The sequence below is a fragment of the Panthera uncia genome, chromosome C2 (assembly GCF_023721935.1).
Source record: "Panthera uncia isolate 11264 chromosome C2, Puncia_PCG_1.0, whole genome shotgun sequence".
NCBI classification, from domain to species: domain Eukaryota; kingdom Metazoa; phylum Chordata; class Mammalia; order Carnivora; family Felidae; genus Panthera; species Panthera uncia.
The window spans coordinates 92287962-92311058 of NC_064810.1; the positions used below are offsets into that span (position 1 = coordinate 92287962).

Here is a 23097-nt window from a genome sequence, read left to right on the forward strand (position 1 = left end):
GGATGGTGTTTTACTAAGTTACACTATACCACAGAGAGTCTGACTAGCTTGTCCCAGGAATGAAGTGAATGGGAGAAACTTTTTCCAAAGGAAGAATCTGCAGAATTTCAATAGGATTTGGGAAGTGGCGACTGGGAGGTAGGTGGAGAAGAGAGCAAGGAAAAGAAAGGAGCCAAAGTTGATCCTGAGGTTTGAGCTTGAGTAACTATGAACAGAAAGCAGAAATCTCAAGGAAGACTTGATTTTGTGGGAATAATAATGATTCTAGTGTTAAACACATGGTTTTAAGGCCTGGTGGGACAACTGGGTGGAGAAGGTTGAGGGAGGCTTTGGAAGGGGCTGTGGATCTGAGAGCCAAAGGAGAAGGCAGAGCTCGAAGAGCACATTTAGAAGAAGATTAGGGAGAACTTTGTGAAGGAGGAGGGACTAGGAAAGAAGGTCAAGAAGCGGGGGTTGCAGTAATGGTGTAGGGGATGCAGCCTTGGCAGTCAAGAGACCATAAAAAGAAGAGAGGAAGAAGCAAAGCCAGAAGACATGGGTGAAGGGCAGGAAGACACCCTTTCTATGAACTTTACAGCCTGTGTCTGGGCCACTGAGGGATGAGGATTGCAGAAAACTGGCATAAAACCTATGCCAAAGACAAGGCAGGTGCAATTATGAAATCAGCTGGAAGCCAAATGCAGACTGAGGAGGACCCCTCAGATCAGCATGGCTGATGTAAAAAGCCTCTCTTCCTGCTCGTAGGTGCTCATGCACTTCTGGGCAGCAGTCACACTATGAGTCCTTGGCTGTATTGCCTTAATATTTCATTTGTTCTGGGGAAGACTGACTTATTTGGAATAATTTAGGCCATGACTGAAACCAAAAACAAATTTGAATTATGAGCAGGTTGAATCCAATCAGTACCAACACAATTTTCTGAGATGAGAATTTGCTTTGTTTTGTTTTTCTTATCATAACTGATTGTTAGGTGAAAGTTAATTTTTAAACACATGCATGCATATAAATGTTAAGCTTTAGCTTATGTATATATTACCATATATATATATATATATATATATATTTTTTTTTTTTTGGAATTTGACCCATGATTTACCTCATTCTTTGTTCCTGTTTCCTTTCTATCTCTTTTTTTAAAAAAATATAAAATTCCATGCTTATTCTAAAGATTTTACAGGTGAGCAAACAGATTGCCAGTACTTTGGCCTTTCAGTCTCAACAGAGCAGGAAAATAAATCACTGGGAGAAGTCAATAGAATGCTATTTTTAACATTATTTAGTTTTGTTAATATTTAGCACTTTTAAGACATTTTTCTTTTATAGATTATGTCAATAACCTTTGAAGGTTAATTATTCAGATTGTTAGGTGAAAGTTAATTTTTAAACACATGCATGCATATAAATGTTAAGCTTTAGCTTATGTATATATTACCATATATATATATATATTTTTTTTTTATTTTGGAATTTGACCCATGATTTACCTCATTCTTTGTTCCTGTTTCCTTTCTATCTCTCTTTTTTTTTTTAAATATAAAATTCCATGCTTATTCTAAAGATTTTACAGGTGAGCAAACAGATTGCCAGTACTTTGGCCTTTCAGTCTCAACAGAGCAGGAAAATAAATCACTGGGAGAAGTCAATAGAATGCTATTTTTAACATTATTTAGTTTTGTTAATATTTAGCACTTTTAAGACATTTTTCTTTTATAGATTATGTCAATAACTTTGAAGGTTAATTATTCAGTTTAAGTTAGAATATTAGCAGTGTGTGTGTGTGTGTGGTGATTGTTTAAAAACCTTTGTTCTGCAAGTACGTATTGATTGCCTACTGAATGCCAGGAGCTACACCACGCAGTGAAGGCACACTCTCCACCCCGAAGAGCTTCCAGACTCGTGGGGAGCATCCGTGCACAATTGTGTCAGAGGGTCCGAGGCACCAGGGTGTGCAGCTACTGATGGTTCTACGGCAGTGCTAGTAGTAGCCTCACCCTTCTGGGATCTGGGAGGTACCTGTAGGGCAGGTGACAGCTATTGTAGCTCTAGAAAGATGTGGAGTTGAGGATGAGAGGGAGGGAAGGGCATTCCGGACGGGAAGGAATAATGTGCCAACTGTACCAAGGCGTAACAAACCACGCCTATCGAAACACTGGGAGAAATGTGGTGTGCACGGGGCCTGGGTTGGGGAAGAACAAGGGCCAGAAAGGGAGATTGGCATCAGTTTGGGAAGAACCTTCTGTGCACACTCAGCTTTTAGGACCTGACTCCCCTTGGGCAGGCAGCAGGTGATCTTAGAATGCTTTTAAGCCAATGGTATGCATTTTAGAAAGACCATTCTGGGACATGTGGTGGTAGGGGGCTGGTCCGCTCCTCTCACTGGTACGTGCTACCATTTATTCATTCAATGAATAGTTTTGTACCCAGCGTGTTTGTTAAGTGCCTCTTTTGTGCCAAGCGCTGCTTTGTGATTTGTAGTTCTGCTTGTCTTCGTGCTTAGTTGTTTGTGTGGCCACCATATCCCATAAATGTACAAACTATTTAAGTCAGAATTTTCATCCTTAAGTAAAATGGTCCCGGCAAAGCTCTTTGTGAAATGCTGCAGTGGGTTGCTGCTTTTGCGCCTTATGTGATCATAAGCTCTGTGTGTTCTTGTGATATTTATTATGGATGTCATTTATGATGTTGGGAGTATGGAATGTTAGAGCCAAAGATCTTAGATGCCATCTAGGCCAAATTCTTCCTTTTACATGTAAAGAATTTCTGACCCAAAAAGATGAAGCTCGGTGTCAGTCAGCTTGACAATCCCAGGGCAGGAACAGGGGCTGTGTGCTGATTTGAGGTTCTTGATTCTGAGATGCAAAAGACAAAATTATGTATTGGGCATGCGCCATGTTGGTTGAAGAGAGCCAAGGGCATGACTTCTTCATGGCGTCTCCCATTCATGTTTCTCTGCCTGACCTGGCTTTATTGCTCTCTTGTAGTCCCTCTCAGCAAGTTCTTTATTCATGGTTAACTTTGTGAGATGTTCTTCAGTCACCTAGTAGATGGGGAGAAGAACGTTGAATTTCATTGTCAAGTAATGAACCTGGTTATAGCCCCCACTACTCACTAATGGTAAACTCGTATGGATTATGAAACCTCACCAGCCCACAGCCTCAGATAGAATGAACACATGCTACCCTAGTTCCAAGGCTTAAAGATAACAGTTCGGAAGCCTCTAGCCATTCAATAAATGAGACGTGAGCCTCCCTCCCTGGGGCCCACCTGAACACAGTCTCTGCTGCCTTCACAGACACCAGCTCCCTCCGCAGTTTACAGACAGGCATGGGAGAGCTCCATGGGGAAACCAGGTTCTGGCATGGAAAGGACTACTGCAATTTTGTCTTCAAAGACTGGGTTCAACTTGATAAACCTTTTGCTGGTGAGTACCATGGTCGTGGGTGGCTGCTTGTGTTTTGTCTTTTACTTGTCAGCATCTCAGCAAGTATGCATGTACAGGATATAATGTCCTTTATTCTGCTTTGTTTTGTTTTGAATATTTGGTAAAACTTTGGAGACTATGATCCAGTCATATACACAAGGACATTTCCTTGTAAGTATAATAAGAAAAGAGCATGAAACATAGCTTACTGTTTGAAACCTCCAGGTTCCATCAAGGCATATTTGGGGGGTAATAATCTGTAATTCTGCAAGAGGTGACTTCCTTTGTTCTCCTTTTCTGCTTATCATCTTCACCTTCCAGCATTAAAATGACCCATTTTCAGATTATCACTGTGCTTATGTGTCTAAGAGAAGAGAAAGACAGAACTGTATATACAGCCTGAGGTTATTTCAACAGGATTTAGAAGAAAAATGTAATATTAAGTACACAGCCTTAGATAATTTACACCAATTCACATCTTGCCTTGACTAGTGATTATGTTGTACTAAGTGAAATGGAAACCTGTTGGGGGAGGAACTTGGGGGACCGTGCTCCTCAATGTAATAGATAGCTATGTTTTTCTTGGCTATAAAGGTATTGTTCCACCCAAGCCAAGTAATATACGCATAGTGAACATTACCATGTTTCCTTTTACATATCATGGTTGGGGTGAGTGCTGGAATCAGATGGCTGTGTCTGTGGCACAGAAGTTAGTGATGATCCTTGCCCGGGGCACCTGGGCAGATTTCATTGACAGGCACTCCACTCCCCGGATGCCATGGCATGACATTGCCTCTGCAGTTCACGGGAAGGCAGCTCGTGACGTAGCACGTCACTTCATCCAGCGCTGGAACTTCACTAAGGTACGTGGATGGTTTTATCATGATTCAGTCCATGTGAAGAGAAATAGTCTGGAAGAGGAGGAGCCCAGAGGGTTGGCAAGAAGGGGCCGTGGTGGCCCGTCTGCTCTTCAGTGCCTGGTTGCCAGAGCGCCGGGGTCTGTGGGCAAAAGAAAAAGAAAATGTCCCTAAACTTTCACACCACAGGCAATTTGAAGCACGGAGAGACAGATGCTACTTTCAGGGCCTATTGTGATCTTTTTAACATTTTGGATGCTCAGTGTTGATTAAGCATCTGGTTTGGACTGATGGCCACCTAGAAGGCTGTTGTAGGGGGCAAGGGCCTTGTTGGGAGGAAAGAGCTCGAGCTTTCAAGTCCCTCTCGTCCTGGCATTGTACTGGGTTCATACTGGTCCAGGCTTCTGGAAGGAGATTCTGAGCAAAGGGAAGCAGTGTGAGAAGATAGAGCCATTTTCCTTTTGTCCAGACTGTGACGTCTTTACTACGCCTTCATTACATAGAGGAAGAACTTAAGTACCTACCATCCTGGTGTCATTAAGCTTCCGTTTTATTTACTATGAATTATGACAAGGCATTAGCATCCTTGATAATTTGGGACAAAATTATTTTATCAACAGCTTAGAGTCTCCCCTTAGTTTTCATTAACGTGAACTTTCGTTTGCATAAACTTGATAACCTCTTAGAAATAATGGAAATATTTTTAACCAAAATTAAGGGAGCATGAATGAATAAATGAAGGGACATTACTTTTAACCTGCTAGTATCTGTGATTGGTTTGGGGATTTCTGTTGCTTGTATACTCCATCCCTGGCAGGATAAATTGGTAAGCCCCAAAAACTTTTTAAAAATTATACAACCTTTATCTCAGAAAATCTTTTTTGGGTACTTACGTTAAAAAGTAATTCAACAGGGTAATTTATTTGGACATTGCTTCTAATAATTCTGATAAAATGGGAAATAACTGAAATGCACATTAATAAGAATTTATGACATATGGTTCTTCTATATAATTTTCTTGTGAAATTATTAAAATATAACATACAGTTATACATTGCTGTGACAGGATAGTAAGAAATCAGTTTACAAAAAAAATACAATTTTTGGAATTATATACCTCTATAACTCTAGATTACACTTAGGCTTTCTTTAAAAATATAAAACAGTACATGCCTTACTCCAAAAGGTAAAGGAGGAAGGGAAAAAGGAGTTCTCTGCCACTGGAAAATGGAAAGAGCACAAAAATAAATCATCTATTGCCTCTTCAACTAGAAACATTCACTGTTAACATTTTTCTTTTTCAAATGAATCTTAATTTCTTTTATAATCACAAAAGTAGGGAGGAATGGAGCTATTTTCTCATCTGGATCTTTTTTTTTTTTTTTAATCTGTTTTTCTTCATTTTAGATAATGAAATCAAAGTATCGGTCCCTTTCGTATCCTTTTCTGCTTCCAAAATCTCAAACAACAGCCCATGAGCTGAAATATCAAGTGCCTGGGTCGGTCCATGCCAATGTACAGGTAAGTCTGGCTTTTCTTTTACACCAAATGCTCCTGGGTAGACTTACTCTTATTAGATCAAGTGCCTAGTACATTGGCTTCATATTTTTCAGTGAGTGCCACTCCAAAACATATCTGAATAGGTCTTGTAAAACTTAGTATTATATTTCCTGTTTAAAAATCTCTTCCATTTATCCTCTTTTTAGAGCTCTTTTATAAATATGATCAATGCACATTTTTCCTTCCTCAGCACGTTACATCTGTCACTCGTCTTTTATTCTATACTGTAGCGTGTTCATCATTATCTTTACATGTCCATCTTATTTCATCTGTATTATCAGTTTCTTTAGTGACACACTCATGTCCTTTATGCCTCTGTTCCTCCCACTGTAGCTGTCTTAGAGTCTTACACATGGTAGGTGATTGATAATTTTCTCAGCTGATATAAAACAATCATTAGGAAGCATGTCCCTTATGAGAGTGTCTCACAGAAAGCATATTCATTCTTTTTTTTGATTATTTTTTTAATGTTTATTTAATTTTGAGAGGAAGAGAGAGCATGAGCTGGGGAGGGGCAGAGAGAGAAGGAGACCCAGAATCTGAGGCAGGCTCCAGGCTCTGAGTTGTCTGCACAGAGCCCGATGCAGGGCTTGAACCCGCGAACCGTGAGATCATGACCCGAGCTGAAGTCAGATGCTTAACTGACTGAGCCACCCAGGTGCCCCAAAAGCATGTGCATTCTTAATCTATATAATCTTTCATACATAAACTGTAAAAACATCAAATGCTCAAAAAAATTTATATTTCTGTCTTTTTGCTTCTTCTTTTTTTTAATATGTTTGATATTATCACTGGTGGGTTGTAAAATGACTTAAAAGGGTTAATCAATCTGGAATAACTCACCTACTTTTACAAAATATGTTTAAAAGTTTCTTTGTCCTCCATTTATAACATTTGCTATAAAGGGCCTGGTTTTGGTTCCCTCAAAAATGTTTTAAGTTTACATGTAAATGAAGAAATCTTTATGTCACAAGGATTCTAATAAATGTGTTCATAATTGGAAAATGAGGAAATAAATAGCCGTAGAAAAGGCCAGTCAAGGAAAGGCTTGTCCTGTAATTCCTCCTGAAGTGACTCTAGCAACCTGACATGCAGTAAACCTGGGACTGATACCAGTTAAGCACCAGGAATGTGGCTGACACTTCATATCTAAGAAGCTAATTATAGGTCAGTCTAATTTTAGTTCCCTAATTAACCAAAAGCCTTTTAGAGGCGTTTTTAATAGAACATGGAATTTGCTTATTGGAGTCGCATAATTTTACTATATCCCATCTAGCCATCTCAAATTACAAATTGGAAAATTAAGACCCAGTGGGGCTAGGGGACTTGTCTAGGGTCACCAGCTAGTTGGTCGCCAGTAGAGTCGGAGCTTGAAATCCTGTTATGGTCCATTGTTACCCCAGCTCAAGTAAATGAGATCATCAGGGGCAGAGCTCGGATGGGCCACCTTTGGCATTGCTTTTTGTTCAAGGTCATCACTATCAGCATCAAAAGTATTGTTTAAGTAAAGATCCAACAGTCTGCTCCTGGCATCGCTAATGTGGATTTATAGAATCTGGACATGGACTCTAGTGAATATGATTATATATATGAATGAAACGCCTAAATTAGTTACTTTGTACTATATACAAGTAGAGGTATTTGTATTTAAGAAGTGAAAAGACTTTCAGGCCATAGATCAAATAATAGAACCATCAAAAAGATAAGCCACTTGAGAGAATATTTAGTTATCCCAGGCTATAGGAGACAACTAATTTAAGCTTAGAGGCACAGATATATATATGCATTCATATGTAAGTTAATGAATATTTTATGAACCTGTTTAATTTTATTCTACTTGGAGGGAAGAATTACCCATGCTATAAGATAAAATAGGAGCCTTCATGTTAAGAAAATAAGATAATTTAATTTAAGATTTGAGACGGCATTAAAATTGACTCAGTGATCAACTTATCAAAGTCAGCAGATGCTAATTAAGCATCTGTTAAAAAGGAATTTCTGGGAATTGTACATTTTTGTGATCAGCAAAGGAAGTTTTATCCAATGTTGCATATACCTACATCTTCTACTATCCCTCGTTAAAGCCCTGTTTTACATATTCTCATCTGGTCCCCCCAGCAAGGTAGATAGTTACTCTGCATGGTCTAGTCTATAAAATGTCTCCCTTAAGTCACTTCTCTGCATCACTGGATATGGTGTTAGAGATGGGGCTGGATCCGTGATATCTCCTGATACGCTTGTATGTTCATCCTCAATCTGCTCTGGTTGGCCTGGACTCAGAAACCTGTAAAGCCAATTGATTTGAAAGGAAGTCCACCAAGACTTACTCATTAATTCATTTATTCAGGCAACATATGTTTATTAAGTGCCATCTGTTTGCACAGTGAAGTCATCAGTGCATACTGGAGTGCTGAGGAAGACAAAAGTTCTCTGCCTCTGGAAACATAGTTAGCTGAGGGAGAGAAAGCTGCCACGTGGAAATATTCAGTTAACAATGCTAGGTGTGGCCTAGGACTAAATGGCGGCCTGAGAGTTCGGCAGTAAGAGTGAGAGAACCACGTGGGTGTCTCCTGTAAGGGATAAGCCTGCCTGCTCATCCATGGGGGAACTGACTGCTGCAGGCCATTTGCTCTTGAAGACGGAGTAGATAAAGTTGAGGTGGCATCAGGCCAGATTAGGGATGCCCTGGACTACTGACTTGGTTAATTTGGACCCGATCCTGGAGGCATAAATGAACTTTGGAACTTATTTTTCATCCAGGGAGAAGCACGATACAGGAATGCTTTATGAAAATTAACTTAGATCAGAATCTTACAAACCCAGTTTTACTCGTGAAATGCGAATAGCTCTTCCACAAAAAAAAGATTCCATGGACAGATAAGTTTTTGCAGATTTTTCAAACCCAGGATTTCTTAGTGCCTTTGTTATGCTAATATGCAGCATGGAATCACTAGAAATGAATGTGCTGTGAGAAAATTCCCAAGCTAAATTGCCAGAGGATCTCTCTCATTTTGTCACATGTCTATTTCCATCTCTGAACAAACACACTTTGGGACCTAAAGTTTTTACATGGGAAGAACTTAGATTAGAAAGAGAGCAGAAGCAAGGAGACCAGGAAGGAGGCTGTGACTTTCATTCTAGCATCTACAAAGTTTGCATTTATAAATTCGTGTTCCTTTTCTTAAAGAGGACTCCCCCCACAATTTCAAGTGTTAGAACTCACAAAACCTGGGTCTCTACTGGCTGCCAAGAGTTGTTTTTCAGACCTGCCAAAATAAGTTCAATTGTGAAAACAGTGGGCACAGCCAGACAGTGCAACTTTTTGAAGTCAGGAAAGTCTGAGATGACCAGAAACCAAAAAAAAGAAAAGAAGTGACCCTGCTCCGTTTCTCCTTTCCCGTAAAGTTCTGACTACGGTGTTGTTTCACTTCACATTTACTGTCTCTAAACGTTATTCATCTTGTCTAGACATTATTGTTTTCAAGTCATGAGTGTATGGAGCTTAGAGGCCAAAAGCAATAATCTGGCTGAATCCCTGGTTTTCCAGAGAACCCAGGAGGGAGCCAGGAGATAGGACCTGGTTATGAAGTAGGCAACTTGATTTTTTTTTTTTAATTGAAAAAAAAAAATTTAATGTTTATTTATTTTTGATAGAAAGAGAGAGAGGGACACAGAGCAGGAGCGGGGGAGGGGCAGAGAGAGGGGGAGGGGCAGAGAGAGAGGGAGACACAGAATCCAAAGCAGGCTCCAGGTTCTGAGCTGTCCACACAGAGCCCGACGTAGGGCTCGAACCCATGAACTGTGAGATCATGACCTGAGCCAAAGTCAGATGCTTAACTGACTGAACCACCCAGGCACCCCAGCAACTTGATTTTTAAAGGGTTTATTGTCCTATTTCTAGACCCTCCACTCTCTCAGCTATTGTGTGGCAGTAGCCATATAACTTACATACTCTTGGTTGAGAAATTTAACACTGTTTAATAAAGTTCTTTCTTAGGGCTATTCTTTTTAAACTTTTTTTTTTTAATTTTTTTAATGTTTATTTATTTTTGAGACAGAGACAGAGCATGAACGAGGGAGGGTCAGAGAGAGAGGGAGACACAGAATCTGAAGCAGGCTCCAGGCTCTGAGCTATCAGCACAGAGCCCGACGCGGGGCTCGAACTCATGGACTGTGAGATCATGACCTGAGCTGAGGTCAGTCGCTTTACCGACTGAGCCACCCAGGCGCCCCTAAACTTTTTATTTAATGTTTGTTTCTGAGAGAGAGGGAGAGAAGAGACTGAGCATGAGCAGGGGAGGGGCAGAGAGAGAGGGAGATAGGGAATCTGAAGCACGCTCCAGGCCCTGAGCTGTCAGCACAGAGCCTGATGTGGGGCTCAAACTCGTGAGCTGCGAGAGCATGACCTGAGCCAAAGTTGGATGCTTAACTGACTGAGCCATAGGGCTATTCTTTTTAACAAATTTTAATATGATTTCTAACATAGTTTATTGTTCATAATATAATTTAGAGACCACAAGGTTAATTAACTCAAAGGGAGCAAGGGGCTGGAGCAAGGGGAAGAGGTAGAATCTAGAGTCAGACTGTGCGCAAAGCCTAGATTTGCTACATGCTAGCTGTGCAACCTTGGGAAAATACTTCACATCTCTGCTTGCATTTTCTTCATCAATAAAACAGAGACAATAATAGTATCTGCTTCATAGGGTTGTGATGATGGCTAAATAGGCAAACCCATGCAAACTACTTAGAGGAAGTGCACTCATTGTGGATTATATCGATACTACCTTCAGTGTTCAAGCTTTCCCTAGTGTTTTCAAGACTTTGGAACAAAGAAGTTGACATTTTTCTGGATGGGTCGCTAGGCTACTTCTGGATACAAAGTCTTTATACCATATATTTATTGAAGGGGAGAGAAGCATTTGACATAATAAAGTAGATAAATAATAGGGGCAATTTGTGGTTTTTATTGGAAAAAGGGAACCCGATTATTTAATTTTTTTGACACACAACCATTGGGTTCAACCATCCTTGGTGATTGATTCCACACTACCCCTGACACATAGCCGTTACAGAAGGCTTGCCACAGCCTGCCCGGGAGACTGGAGCCAGGCCTGCCCCCACCAACACAGATTTCTGCTACTGAAAAAAAAGAAAGGAGAGGCGAGGGGAGGCGAGGGGAGGGGAGGGGAGGGAAGGGAAGGAAGAAAGGAATTCATGCTGACTTCAGCAATTTCCACCAGCACTTTTAGAATAATCTTGGGTGTTTCCCCTCAGAGCTGGGCATTCTCAGAAGCCTGCCAAGAACATTGAGAGAAGACAAAGCAGGAGAAAGACATGGTGCAGAGATTTGGAGGAAAGACAGTTCTGAAACTGCTTATGCATAGACTGTATAAAAGAACTTGTTTTCCCCCTAAAAAGAACAAACTAGATTCCTGAATGCTATCACTGCCACTTCAGGTAAATGACCTAGACAGAAGACATTCAACATGTCTGTTAAGGTAAAAGAAAAAGCCTGATGCCAAATTGGCATCAATATGGAATCAATGTAGGGAACAATCTTTTTTTATTAAATTGGGCAGCTTCGTGCAGAAAAGCTATCCCTTAGACAGTCATTGTTGGGAAGTCCTGCCAAATTGAGGGAAATAATTCCACTGGAGTTAGGTCTTTGATCTCTTTGTCTGTTAAAAAATACATTAAACAGAAAAGAAACTAAACAGGCAAGTGTGAATGACATCCAAATTATATTGCTGGAAACATGTGTTTCTGCACTTGGGGAGAATGGCCAAATGACTCTCCAAAGGCTGTCAATGTAGGAATCAATGTAGATTTCAAAGGACCACAAGATGTTTTGTATTGTGAAAAAATAAAGTAGGTAGGTGAGGATAAAAAGAAAGCCACTTAACTTACTTCTAAGGCAGTTTCCTAACATGGAAGCTGTTTTCCATTTATGGACTGGGTCTTCATGCAGTAGCATTTCTGTACTTGCTACTTGGCTGGAGAAGCCCCGTGAGAGGGGAATGTTTACTCCCTGTCCAGTACTGCATTGAGCTTTTTGAGGATTATCTCCTTCAATACCAGAAGGAAGAACCTGATAGTATGAGGCAAATTCTTGAACTAATTCCTATTTCTTGGTGCTCCTGGCCTGCTGTGCCCTCAGTATAGACTGGCAGAGTGAGGGCCAACAGTCTGAGTGCCTCCCTGGTCTCCTGGCCCAGGCCACCAGTGCCTCTGCTTGAGACACATATGAAAAGTGCTCTGGTCCTAGCAGTCTCTGGTCCATGATTGACTTGGGAGTTTAGGGAAATAAAAAGAAATTAAGATATGTGCTGAATTTATAGGGAAGCAAAGCATAATAGTAAGAGAAAAGCAACTTGGGACAAATACTAAGGAAGTTTTGAAAGTTTTCCTTCAAGAGGAGACTTCTGTATATTCAGCTTAGGCCCACTGTATATAAGGGGATCAGGGCTTGTGGATAAAGAGAAGGTTATCTATCTGTCTGTCTGTCTGTCTGTCTGTCTTTACAAAGTGATTCCACCATTCTGTACATTACTCAGTACTCACCGTGATAACTATGGTCACCATCTATCGCTGAACAACATTATTACAGTATCATTGACCATATGTGACTTATTTATTTTATAATTAGAAGTTTGACCTCTTAATCCCCTTCGCCTATTTCACCTGAGAAGACTATCTTTAAAGCTAAAAAAATAGGACATGGTACAATAGAAAATAACTGGGTCTAGTTACGGTTTTGAGGCTAAAACATAAAATTAGAAATATGCTCTTTTTATATACTTTAAAATTGTGTATTAAAACTTGAGGTTTCAAAAGTGAGGGTTAGATTTGATTCTCAGTATGTACTTGGGGTGGGGAGTAAGATGAGGCCCATTTCTGCATGTGTGAGCAAGGGTTTGAGGCTTGTCTCCGTTACATTGGTTTAAGACAAAAATGCAGGCCAAGTTGGTCAGATCAGTTAAGAAAAAGGGGAAGAGTAAATCTTAAATTTAACACAGAAGGGTCAGTCACAATGTGTTTGACCTATGTGGCTGTTTATAAGCTTTCTAGACCATCAAGCGTTTCAAGCGGCCAAGCTGATTTATAGATTACCTCAGGGTCCCTGGTTCAGGGGTAGAGGAGGACCAAAGGGAAATCTGTGTTTTTAGTTTTTTTGTGGTGATAGATTTTAACTAATTAGGATAATAGTAAATGAATATTAATCCCAAGTTACTTTTTCTCTGTATCACTTGAAAGATATGTTCAAGTTTAATACAAAATGATGACTTGTTAAAGTTAGATGAGTTTTCAGGATGAGAAAACAATGCAGGTTTGGACTCCGACAATCGAATTGGTAATACAGAACCCCCCTGTATAGGGGGGCAGCCTCCACATGCTGAGGTTTAATAGGCATTAGGGGGCTCCCCTCCACCTTGCTTATGCTGTCCTTCACGTTCTTCTTTTGGCTTACAAACATACTTATTTTCGGGGCGCCTGGGTGGCTCAGTCGGTTGAGCGTCGAACTTTGGCTCAGGTCATGATCTCATAATTTGTGAGTTCGAGCCCCGTGTTGGGCTTTCTGCTGTCAGTGTGGACCTGCCTTGGATCCTCTGTCCCCCTTCCTCTCTTGGCACCCCCTCTCAAAAAGAAATGAACATTACAAAAAACAAATATGTTGATTTTAAACATTTAAAGGCCTCCATGAACGGAAACATTTACCATTACTTTCACAGGAAAGATGGTAAACACATGACCTGCATACATTGCCTTCGTGGCAGCCACTGGCCATCAACCTTAGCTTCCCTCCCCAGTGTGTCTGGTTCCAAGGGAGACTCTTTTCAGCATAATTGTCCAGGAAGCCACTTTAATTAGACTTGAACCCTATTTGGCACTCCCAATTTATATCTTATGTTAATGGTTTGTTAAATCTTTGAATCAGGGCAAATTTTGAGAGTGAGAAAGGAAAGAAAAGTATAAGGTTTCAGGATTTGAGGGGAAGACTGAGAAGTTACCACCAAGGATGGTATATAAATTTTGCCTGGAAGTTTTCAGAGGTAGAAATCCCATACATCAAATAAATACTATGTGCCACATACCTACTTCTTTTTGTGTTTGTTATGCCATTTATTTTTTTACCCAGTAGCTGTGGGTGTGGGGATGGGAGGAAGGGAGGGAGGGAGAGAGACAGAGACAGAGACAGAGAGACAGAGAGATATCTCATATCTCAGTTGTACAGTGGAGGAAACTGAGTCTCCCTGATATTAAAATGACTTGTTCAAGGGGAAAAAGCTAGTAAGGGCAGAGGTGTAACACAGATCTCCAGATTTCCTATCTGTCCAGTATACTCTGCAATTTCATACATTGTTCCCAGAGTTATATAGAATCAAATCATTATGTGTAGCGTAAGAATCTTGTCAAGGTAGCCTGCATTTTCAGGGCTATGCCCCTTAGCAACAAAATTCAACATAAGTTTGAGTGGACTCACAATGGAAACTTCTATTTGTTCAACACTGTGTTATTTATACTGAGGGACAATAATGCAGTTCCTTAGAGATTATGAATCAAGGTATTTTCCCCGTGTGGATCATATTTATTTAAATTTTCCTTAGGAGTTTTTTTTTTTTTTTTCAAGAGAGAAAGAGAGAGAGCAAGTGGGCAGGGGAGAGAGACAGGGAGAGAGAGAGAGAATTCCAAGCCAGGTTCCACTGCCAGTGCAGAGCCTTTGCAGGGCTTGAACTCACGAACCATGAGATCATGACCTGAGCTGAAATCAAGAGTGGGACGCTTCACCGACTGAGCCACCCAGGTGTCCCCATTATGAGTTTTCTTTTGAGATATTTGCCTGTTGCTGTTCACAATTAAATTTTCCAACTGTACGTATTCATCTGATAAAATTAAGTACATGTTTCGAGGAAAACTATTTTGTAATAAATACCTCATAGTAAATAAAGGAATAACATTTTGAGGATAACATAATCGATGATGTTAGTAAGTACTAGTTTGAATTTAGTGTTATAGAGGCAATTTTTAAAGCTATTGATCAAGAATTTTACCAACTTTTATATATAACAGACATAAAACCAATTATGTACTAGATTGCTTTATACATTCCTAATAATGTGGAGCCATTCTTTTATTTTCAATTTCAGTTGACCTCATGAGAGACAGTTTCAATATTCATTTCAAATCAGGAGGAGCAAATAGTGATTCTTCTGCAATGTCATGCTACTGCTCAAGGAAGTAGTAATAAGTATCTATTTACTGGGCACCTACTGTATGCTCAACATAATATTTATTGAGCACCTACTGTATGCTCAACATAATATTTATTGAGCACCTACTGTATGCTCAACATAATATTTATTGAGCACCTACTGTATGCCTAACATTGTACTGCAGTCATAGTTAGAATGCTGGAAAAGTGACCAACAGTGGTTCTTAGTGCTGCAGGTTTGCATGTCCTCCAGACCACCCTCCTGTGCACAGCCCCAGTGTACTGTCCAGCGTCTCTGACATGATCTGCCAGAGCTCAAATGCATCCTCTAACGTTCTAATTAATAATAGCAATACCACATGCTAGGTAACAGGCCTCCTGCACACTTCTCAGAGATTCATTTCATCCTCTCCACAACCCTATAAAATAGATATTCAACTTAATAAAACAGAAATATGAGGCACCAGGAGGTTGAGAAACTTGACCAGGATCAAAGCTACAAAGTGGTTGGGCTAAGCTTTGAACTAGCTGATCCCACTAGGTATCAGCGTACTTAACACATACTCAGGCACCTGAGCTGGAAGCTCTTGATGTAATCCAGGTGAGAGCAAGTGAGTGTCTGAATAGAGGGAGACAGTAGGACTGAGAAAGATGAACAATGAAGAAGCACACCAAGAATCAGCCGATTAAAGCCGCAGTCAAGATTATATATCTAAATGAATCTATTGGCATTTTAAAAGGTATTAATCTGAGCACCATTTGGGGAAAAAGGAATCAGCACATTATCATGTCAGAGCTAGGGTGACTATATCACATGACTCAAACCAGGACGCTCTGGAGAGTAACGGTGGTACTATTAATAAATAGTAATCGTGGAACCATCATGGAAAAAGAATACCAATGGTCACCCTACTCATAGCCCCCAAAAGAGCTACTTTTGAAAGACTCTTGGTAGAAACCATACTTTGTGGTTTGCAGTGTTGACAAAATAATTCTGGGTGGAGGAGGATATTTTCAGGATTTGATTTCTAGCTGGGCTCCTTCCTTATGGATTATGTCCAAGGACCAGTTTCCCACCCATCTACTCTACTTGGCCCACACATGACACCCACGCCACTCACACACAATCATTCGGTTGTGTAGAAGAAAAAGGATTGATTTCATTGTATTAACACATCTGGTGTCATCTCAGTTGTTTACTCATTTCTGATTGCTGCCTTACAGTTGCTCCGCTCTGCTGCTGATTGGTCGGCTGGTATAAAGTACCATGAAGAGTCCATCCATACTGCTTATATCCATGTGATAGAGAACAGCAAGCACTATATCTACATAGAGGTAAGTCCTGCTCATGTAAACTAGTAGGACAACCTGCCTTCCCATAAATAGCTCACAGACACCGCAGGGTCCCCAAACTCAGGATCTGCTACATTAATCAGCCTATGTTGAGATATGAATTCAGGTAACCTGAATTTTTACCTCCCCAGCATACCTGACATTCACTTTGTGTTTTCATTAACTCAGGACTCTAATAGGAGTCCCCCAAGTCCCCCAAAATGTATCAACTCACTATGATATTATTAGCCAGAAATACCATAACATGGATGAGTACATTTTTTACTTGTCTTGAGTTGGAGGGTCCAAGTGTAAGGCGTGTGCTGCTTCAGGAGAGCACATACAAGGGTAATTTGGAAAAATGGAGACCACTGGATGCCTCTGGTTTGGCGATATTGGAATAGGGAGAGTATAAGGAAAGGAACATAGAAAAGGAAGATGTGAGAATATTGAAAGCATGTACCACTTTCTTCAGTCTTCTATGAACCATTTAAAAATTTTGTCAGATGCCAGAGTTTGTGTTCAGAGAATAGGAGAAAATCTAGAGACACTGGGTTTAGATTGGGAACCTTAACTCAACTTCAAAGTAGATATAAAGCTAGCTCAGAGCATGTAGAAAATCCTGAAAAAAAAAAGTCACGATAATGTAAAAGTAAGTCAGAGCACATCTTTTGTCTTTATTTTAGTCTTGTCTTTCCCATTAAACTTTTTTTTTCTTTTGTAATATGTGGAGGGAGATGAGTTTCCTGGAGAAAATCATCCTAACCCTATATTCCTTCCCATTGAGTCTGGGCCTCTGCCTTCCATGCAGTGACTACTCACTAAGGGTGAGTAGGAGAGAATTAGACCTCTATTTATTTCATAGTCCTGGAGAAAGAGAAGTTGATTACAAATATTAGCAGGCCAAATGCAATACAGTATTCTGGATGGGACTATGCAACAAAAAAAGGACTCTGAATATCAAAGTCTGGAGCTTTGTATTAATACTAATACAATTAGTATCATTAATTTCAACAATTATACCATAACAATATAAGATATTAATGGCTGCCTCATCCATTACCCAGAATCCTTTTGCTTTATCTCTTTTTAGTAGCATTAAGTCAGCCTTTCTTATTAATGCTACCACAGTCTTAAATGAGGTCAGTAATGCCATGTGGATGCACATGGCTGTGGACACAAACCTTGTAATGAACACCTCTAGCAGAGGTAAGTGGTTGGCATTTACCCTGCTCTCCCCAAAAAGGAAGAACAGGCCATGGCATGTGGCCATGTTTACAGCTGAGGAATGCTGAGCCTCTCTGTAATATGAATTCAGAAAAACAAACATGGTTTGGTTGCCGCTGAAATTTTTATTTGATGCCTTAAGGGGAAACGGATTCTCAAATGAATTCCCGCACAATGTCTTCTGGTAAGTTTGTCTTATGGAGGCAGTTTACAGACTTCTGTACTTAAGTATAAAAACACGTAAACTAGTAAAAGTGATGATGTTGCAAAGGGATGATAACCATAGCTTGAGTCATTGCTTATATGTCTCTTTACGATGATTAGCAAAGATTACTTTGTGATGATTAGACTTATAAATCACAAATATATTACAACAGTGTATATAAATATGTAGTGGTGATAATATTTGTACCTAATTACTAACATCCCCTTTATGCAGCAACTAAATCTTTTATACCAATATGATGATAATGTCTTGCCCTAGTTTTTTAGTAAAAATTTTAAAGAATATTTTATAGGTAAATGAATAGTATAGATTACTTAAGCAAAAAGGAAAAATATTTTTTTCCGTTTTATTGGTTTATTTATATATATGAAACGTACTTGTGAAAGAGATTTGAAGCTACTTAAAATAGATGTTCGGAAATGATAAGAGAGCCAAACAAATGAGACAAAGCAAGAGAAGATACTAGGAGATAATAGAGGATGGATGGAGAAAATTAGACCAGGATTCTGCCGTCTACCCTGCTAGAAAGGTAAACTTAGCACGAAACAGAATGCTTACCAATATAGGATTTTAAATCGTGAGCATTTGCACAATACATATATCTGTAAACCTAATATCCCTATTGATTAAATTTGGAATGTTCCTCCCTTTCTCAAAATGTAAGTGACAAAGAATTCACATGATGAAATACTAGTGCAGCCTCCCATTTGACTAAGGTATTAGATGTGGTGTTACATAGACGTGCATGAGACCCAGAGTTGAGAAGAGGCTTCTCTTATTCTCGGCGTCATTTACTTTTCTAAATGATTTTAGTAATAAGAACATGTCTGCTATGTGAAAAAATTTTTTGTAATATCAATGTAGTGTTCATAATATAGCACACTGTCCATGTGTGTGTGTATGTATATGTATATATATATATATATATATATATATATATATTTTTTTTTTTTTTTACTAAGATAAGAATGACTTATAGGATCACTCTATTTCTCATAGAACCAGTTTTTCATAAGTTGTGCTGATGACAAAGTTGTGTTCAACAAGATAGGTGATGCCATTGCTCAGAGGATCCTGAAAGCTCACAGGTAACATTTTGGCATTTTGGTAAAAGTGGTTACTGCAAATGATTCTTGCATTTACTACTAAAATGACTTTTGAAAGCCCATTTTAAAATACTGTCTTTTCCTAGCAGGCATAAATTGGGGTCAGCTAGCAGTAGGTTATTGGTTCCTTCAGTCTGATTTCAGTGGCTGAGAATTTTGAGTCCATTTTTGAAGGAATCTGAATTCTTCCAGGGCACAGTCATTTTTTCCTGGCCAGTCTCTTTCCCACGCCGTTAGACTTGTGATTTGATTTATTTAATGGCAGACAGTTACTGTGTTCACTTAAAAATCAAAGCAAAATAGTCATCATATTTTTCCATGAGTTATATTTAAATTCTGGCTACCCTCTGTCCTATTTCTTCAGCTCATGGGATTATTTTTAAAATAGCAGTGTTTTAAGGTATGACCACACAATCCACCCACTTAAAGTGTACAATTCAGTGATTTTTAGTATACTTTTAGTATACTTAGTTTTAGAACATTTCATCACCCCAGAAAGAAACCCTTTATTTATTAGCAGTCGCTACCTAATTCCCCTTATCTTATCCCCTTGCAACCACTGAACTATTTTCTTTCCCTATAGATTTGTCTGGTCTGGGCATTTCATATTAAATGGAATCATACAGTATATGGTCTTTGTGACTGACTTCTTTCACTTAATTTAATGTTTCCAAGACTCATCTATGTTATAGAATGTTATCAGTATTTCATTTATATTTATTGCCAGGTAATATTCCATTTTCTGGATATACCACATTCTATTTATCCATTTGGGATGTTTCCACTGTTTGGCAATTGTGATTAATGCCGCTATAAACATCGTGTATTAGTTTTTATGCAGATATATCTTTATTATTCTAGGGGTAGAATTGCAGGGTTATATGGAAATTCTATGCTGAACATTTTGAGAAACTGCCAGAATATTTTCAAAAACAGCTACACCATTTTATGTTTCCATAGTGTATGAGGGCTCCAATGTCTGTATCACTGCCAGTAATTACTATCCTCTCTGTTTTTTATTATAACCATCTTAATAGGTGTGAAATGATATCTCATTGTGGGTTTGGTTTGAATTTACCTAATGACTAATGAATGATGTTGAGTATTTTTGTTTGTTTGTTGGCCATTCTGTGTATTATCTCTGGATAAATAGATATTCAGATTTCTTGGCCATTTTTTAATTAGGTTGTCTTTTTATTGTTGAGTTGTGAGAGTTCTCTTATGTATTCTAGATACAAGTGTCCTATCAGATTTATGATTTGCAAGTATTTTCTCCTATTCAGGCTGTTTTCTTTTCTACTTTCTTCATACTACCTTTTTTTTTTTTTTTCATACTACCTTTTGAAACACAAGTTTTTCATTTTGATAAAGTCTAGTTGATCTGTTTTTTCTTTTGTCACTTCTGCTTTGGTGCCAGGGCTACAAAATCACTGCCTAATCCAAGACCATGAAGACTTAACACCTCTCTTCTTCTGAGGATTTTGTAATTTTAGCCCTTACACTTAGGTCTTTGATTCATTTTGAGTTACTTTTCATACATGATGTGAGGTAGGGGTCCAACTTCGTTCTTTTGCACAGGAATATTCACTTGTTCCAGGGCCGTTTGTTGAAAAGACTGTTCTTTCCCCACTGAATTGTCTTGGCTCCCAGACTGCTTCTTTTTACGGCTGATTTTAATTCTGTGTAGAAGCAGCAAAATACACAGACAAACAATACCATTACATTTTATTATTTCAACTCATTAAACACAGGCAGTAGAGAATGGTAAGTACATACACATTTGGGAATTCAAACATTTTTGTACTTTGAGCATAACATGGTACTTTAATATCCTCTTTTTAAACATAGTATGTGGGGGTTTTTAGATCTAAGAACATTTGATAACCGTAACTACCAGTATTTTATATGATTTATGGTTTATATTTATACTGTTACTGAATCTTCACAAATACTCTTCAAAGTAGATCATATAGTCTTGTTGTTGTTATTGTTGTTGCCGTCCCCATTTGTAGAGTTAAAAACTAAGATTCAAGAGGTGATGTGGCTGGACTAAGCCACTAACAACAATAGGCAAACATGGCTTTAAGCTCAAGTCTTTGGACTGCCAAGCTAGTGCCTTCTCCCATACCACGTAACTTCAGTTCATTGCCAGATAGATTTGAGACCCCTAAAGGGTTGCCACCTAAGTGGGTTGGGCCTTTATGTCCCCTCTTCCCATTAAACCAGTCATCAGGTACAGGCCCACTCGAGGAACATGACCTTGGGTGAGGCAGGTCCCTTTGACCAAGGAGTGCAAATCCCGGAGAAGGACTTCACTGTGAGTGAGTAGTCAGCAGCCAGCACTCTCCATGATAAGGGAGTGCTGTCTTGAGCCCATGGTGAGGGCATTTAGGCAGCACACCACAGTACCCACCACATCCTGCAAGGTATACCGTAGATCTCGCCATTTACTACACGTCAAAATCACCATTTGACTTTTACAAAAATCTAGGGAGCTGGACTCCATCCAGAGTTGCTGGGTCAGAATTTCCTGGAGTGGGGCCCAGGCACTTGTATTTCATAATGGTCCACAGGTAACTCCAGGGCAAAGTCAAGACGGCTCAGTACTCACCTAGAACAGCACGTATAGCCAGCATAAACATTGATGATCTGTGCTTTTACAGGTGACTTCTATCTTTTGCCTTCTCATATACTTTTTTTTTTTAAGAAAGTTACCATGGCATCTGTTTCTGAGATAACTTAAAATCGGCTTGTTTACAGTTAAACGTAACCGCATACACCAAGATTTCTTGCATCATGCCAGTCTCTCAATTCTGTGGGTCAATTTATGTCTAATTTACAAAATTAAATTATTCTGTTAACTCTTGCATTTCATTGATGCAGGAGTATCCGCTTTATCTATAAAGCGCATTTGACAAAAGAGAAAAATATTTTTTTTCATGAAATTGATATAAGTCGCAGAAATCCATTAAGTTGACAAATGAGCTCACTGGGCCGAGCAGTGAGTGGTGAATATTGTAACGGTGATCAGTTAATAAGGAGACTGGGCTGAATCTCAGCTTCACTCATCTGAGTTATTAGTTCCCTACAGTACATGTGTTAATAAGTACCTACAAGATTTGTTTTCAAAGGCTTTGGGAGCCTGAAAGAACATTTTTCTTTACCATATTAATTTGTCTTTAAAAATCTGGACTTCTTCTAAAATCACAGTATTTCAGGACTGTAAAGAACTTGCAGTTATTTTCTGATTGACTATTTCCCAGTGATCCTATGAGCTGCTTCTGAAAGGAATGGGGATCTGTAGTGAGAGAGCATTGTAGGGTAGCATCTGCTGCAGATTGTATCTCACACTTGGAAGTTCACAGAGCACGTTAAAGATGCAATTTCAAGCCTACTCTGTAGAAAACGAGCAGTGAGTCCATTGAATTGCATATTAACTGTGTGTTATTTAGCTCTGATGTCTCAGTGGTCTCTCTTTCTTTGACAGTCACATTTTAAAGGGTATGGATGTTGCACATAAAATTTTTCGTGGCTATCCATATGTATCCTGGAAATATATTTTACGCTTCCCCCCTTCTCTGTATCTCCACATTATTGTTCATCTCCTGTGTTCATTGTAGCTATAGAATATATTTTCATTTAATAATTTCAAGTCTGTGACCTTGTATTCTTAGGAAAGGGAGGGGTGGGATTAAAAGGCTCATCTTGCAGCCTGCCTGCAATGGGGCTCCCTGCTTTCACTGAGGGCCATGGTGTACCATGCCCAAGTTCACCCCCTTTCTTCCTTCATTGACTTCTCTGTGCTCCACTCTTCTGAGACTCCGAACTACCCTGCCAAGGTCACATGCCTAGCAACAAGTATAATTTTGGCTGTTGGAAAAAGAATAGAATAAAGCACAAAGCAGATGGAGGGAAATGACAGCATTCAGCCAGGCCTGACCAAGGAACACAGGCTCTCTTCCAGGTCCCTCCCACCCTGGAAAGATCAGAGTCTTTGAATTGCCACCTCCCTCAACTGAGCTGAGACTTTATTTTTCTGCCAGTGCTGGACTCCAGGGAACACCAATTCCCTGTTGTGAGTTCTCTGCTTTCCTCACTTCCTCCTGGTTCCTTCTCAACAGCCATAATTCTTTGCAGAAATAGGTTTTTACAAAGCT

General features: G+C 39.4%; 1 protein-coding gene across 5 annotated transcripts in view; it reads left to right on the top strand.

The window, feature by feature from the left end:
- PLD1 (phospholipase D1) overlaps window positions 1-23097 on the top strand; it is a 213622-nt gene that overhangs the window by 132209 nt on the left and 58316 nt on the right. For all 5 annotated transcript variants that reach the window (XM_049628563.1, XM_049628566.1, XM_049628567.1 and 2 more), the window contains 5 exons: window positions 3293-3421; window positions 4166-4284; window positions 5686-5799; window positions 16274-16384; window positions 18834-18922. In XM_049628563.1, the coding sequence (XP_049484520.1) occupies window positions 3293-3421; window positions 4166-4284; window positions 5686-5799; window positions 16274-16384; window positions 18834-18922 (562 nt within the window). The remainder of the gene's footprint in view (window positions 1-3292; window positions 3422-4165; window positions 4285-5685; window positions 5800-16273; window positions 16385-18833; window positions 18923-23097) is intronic.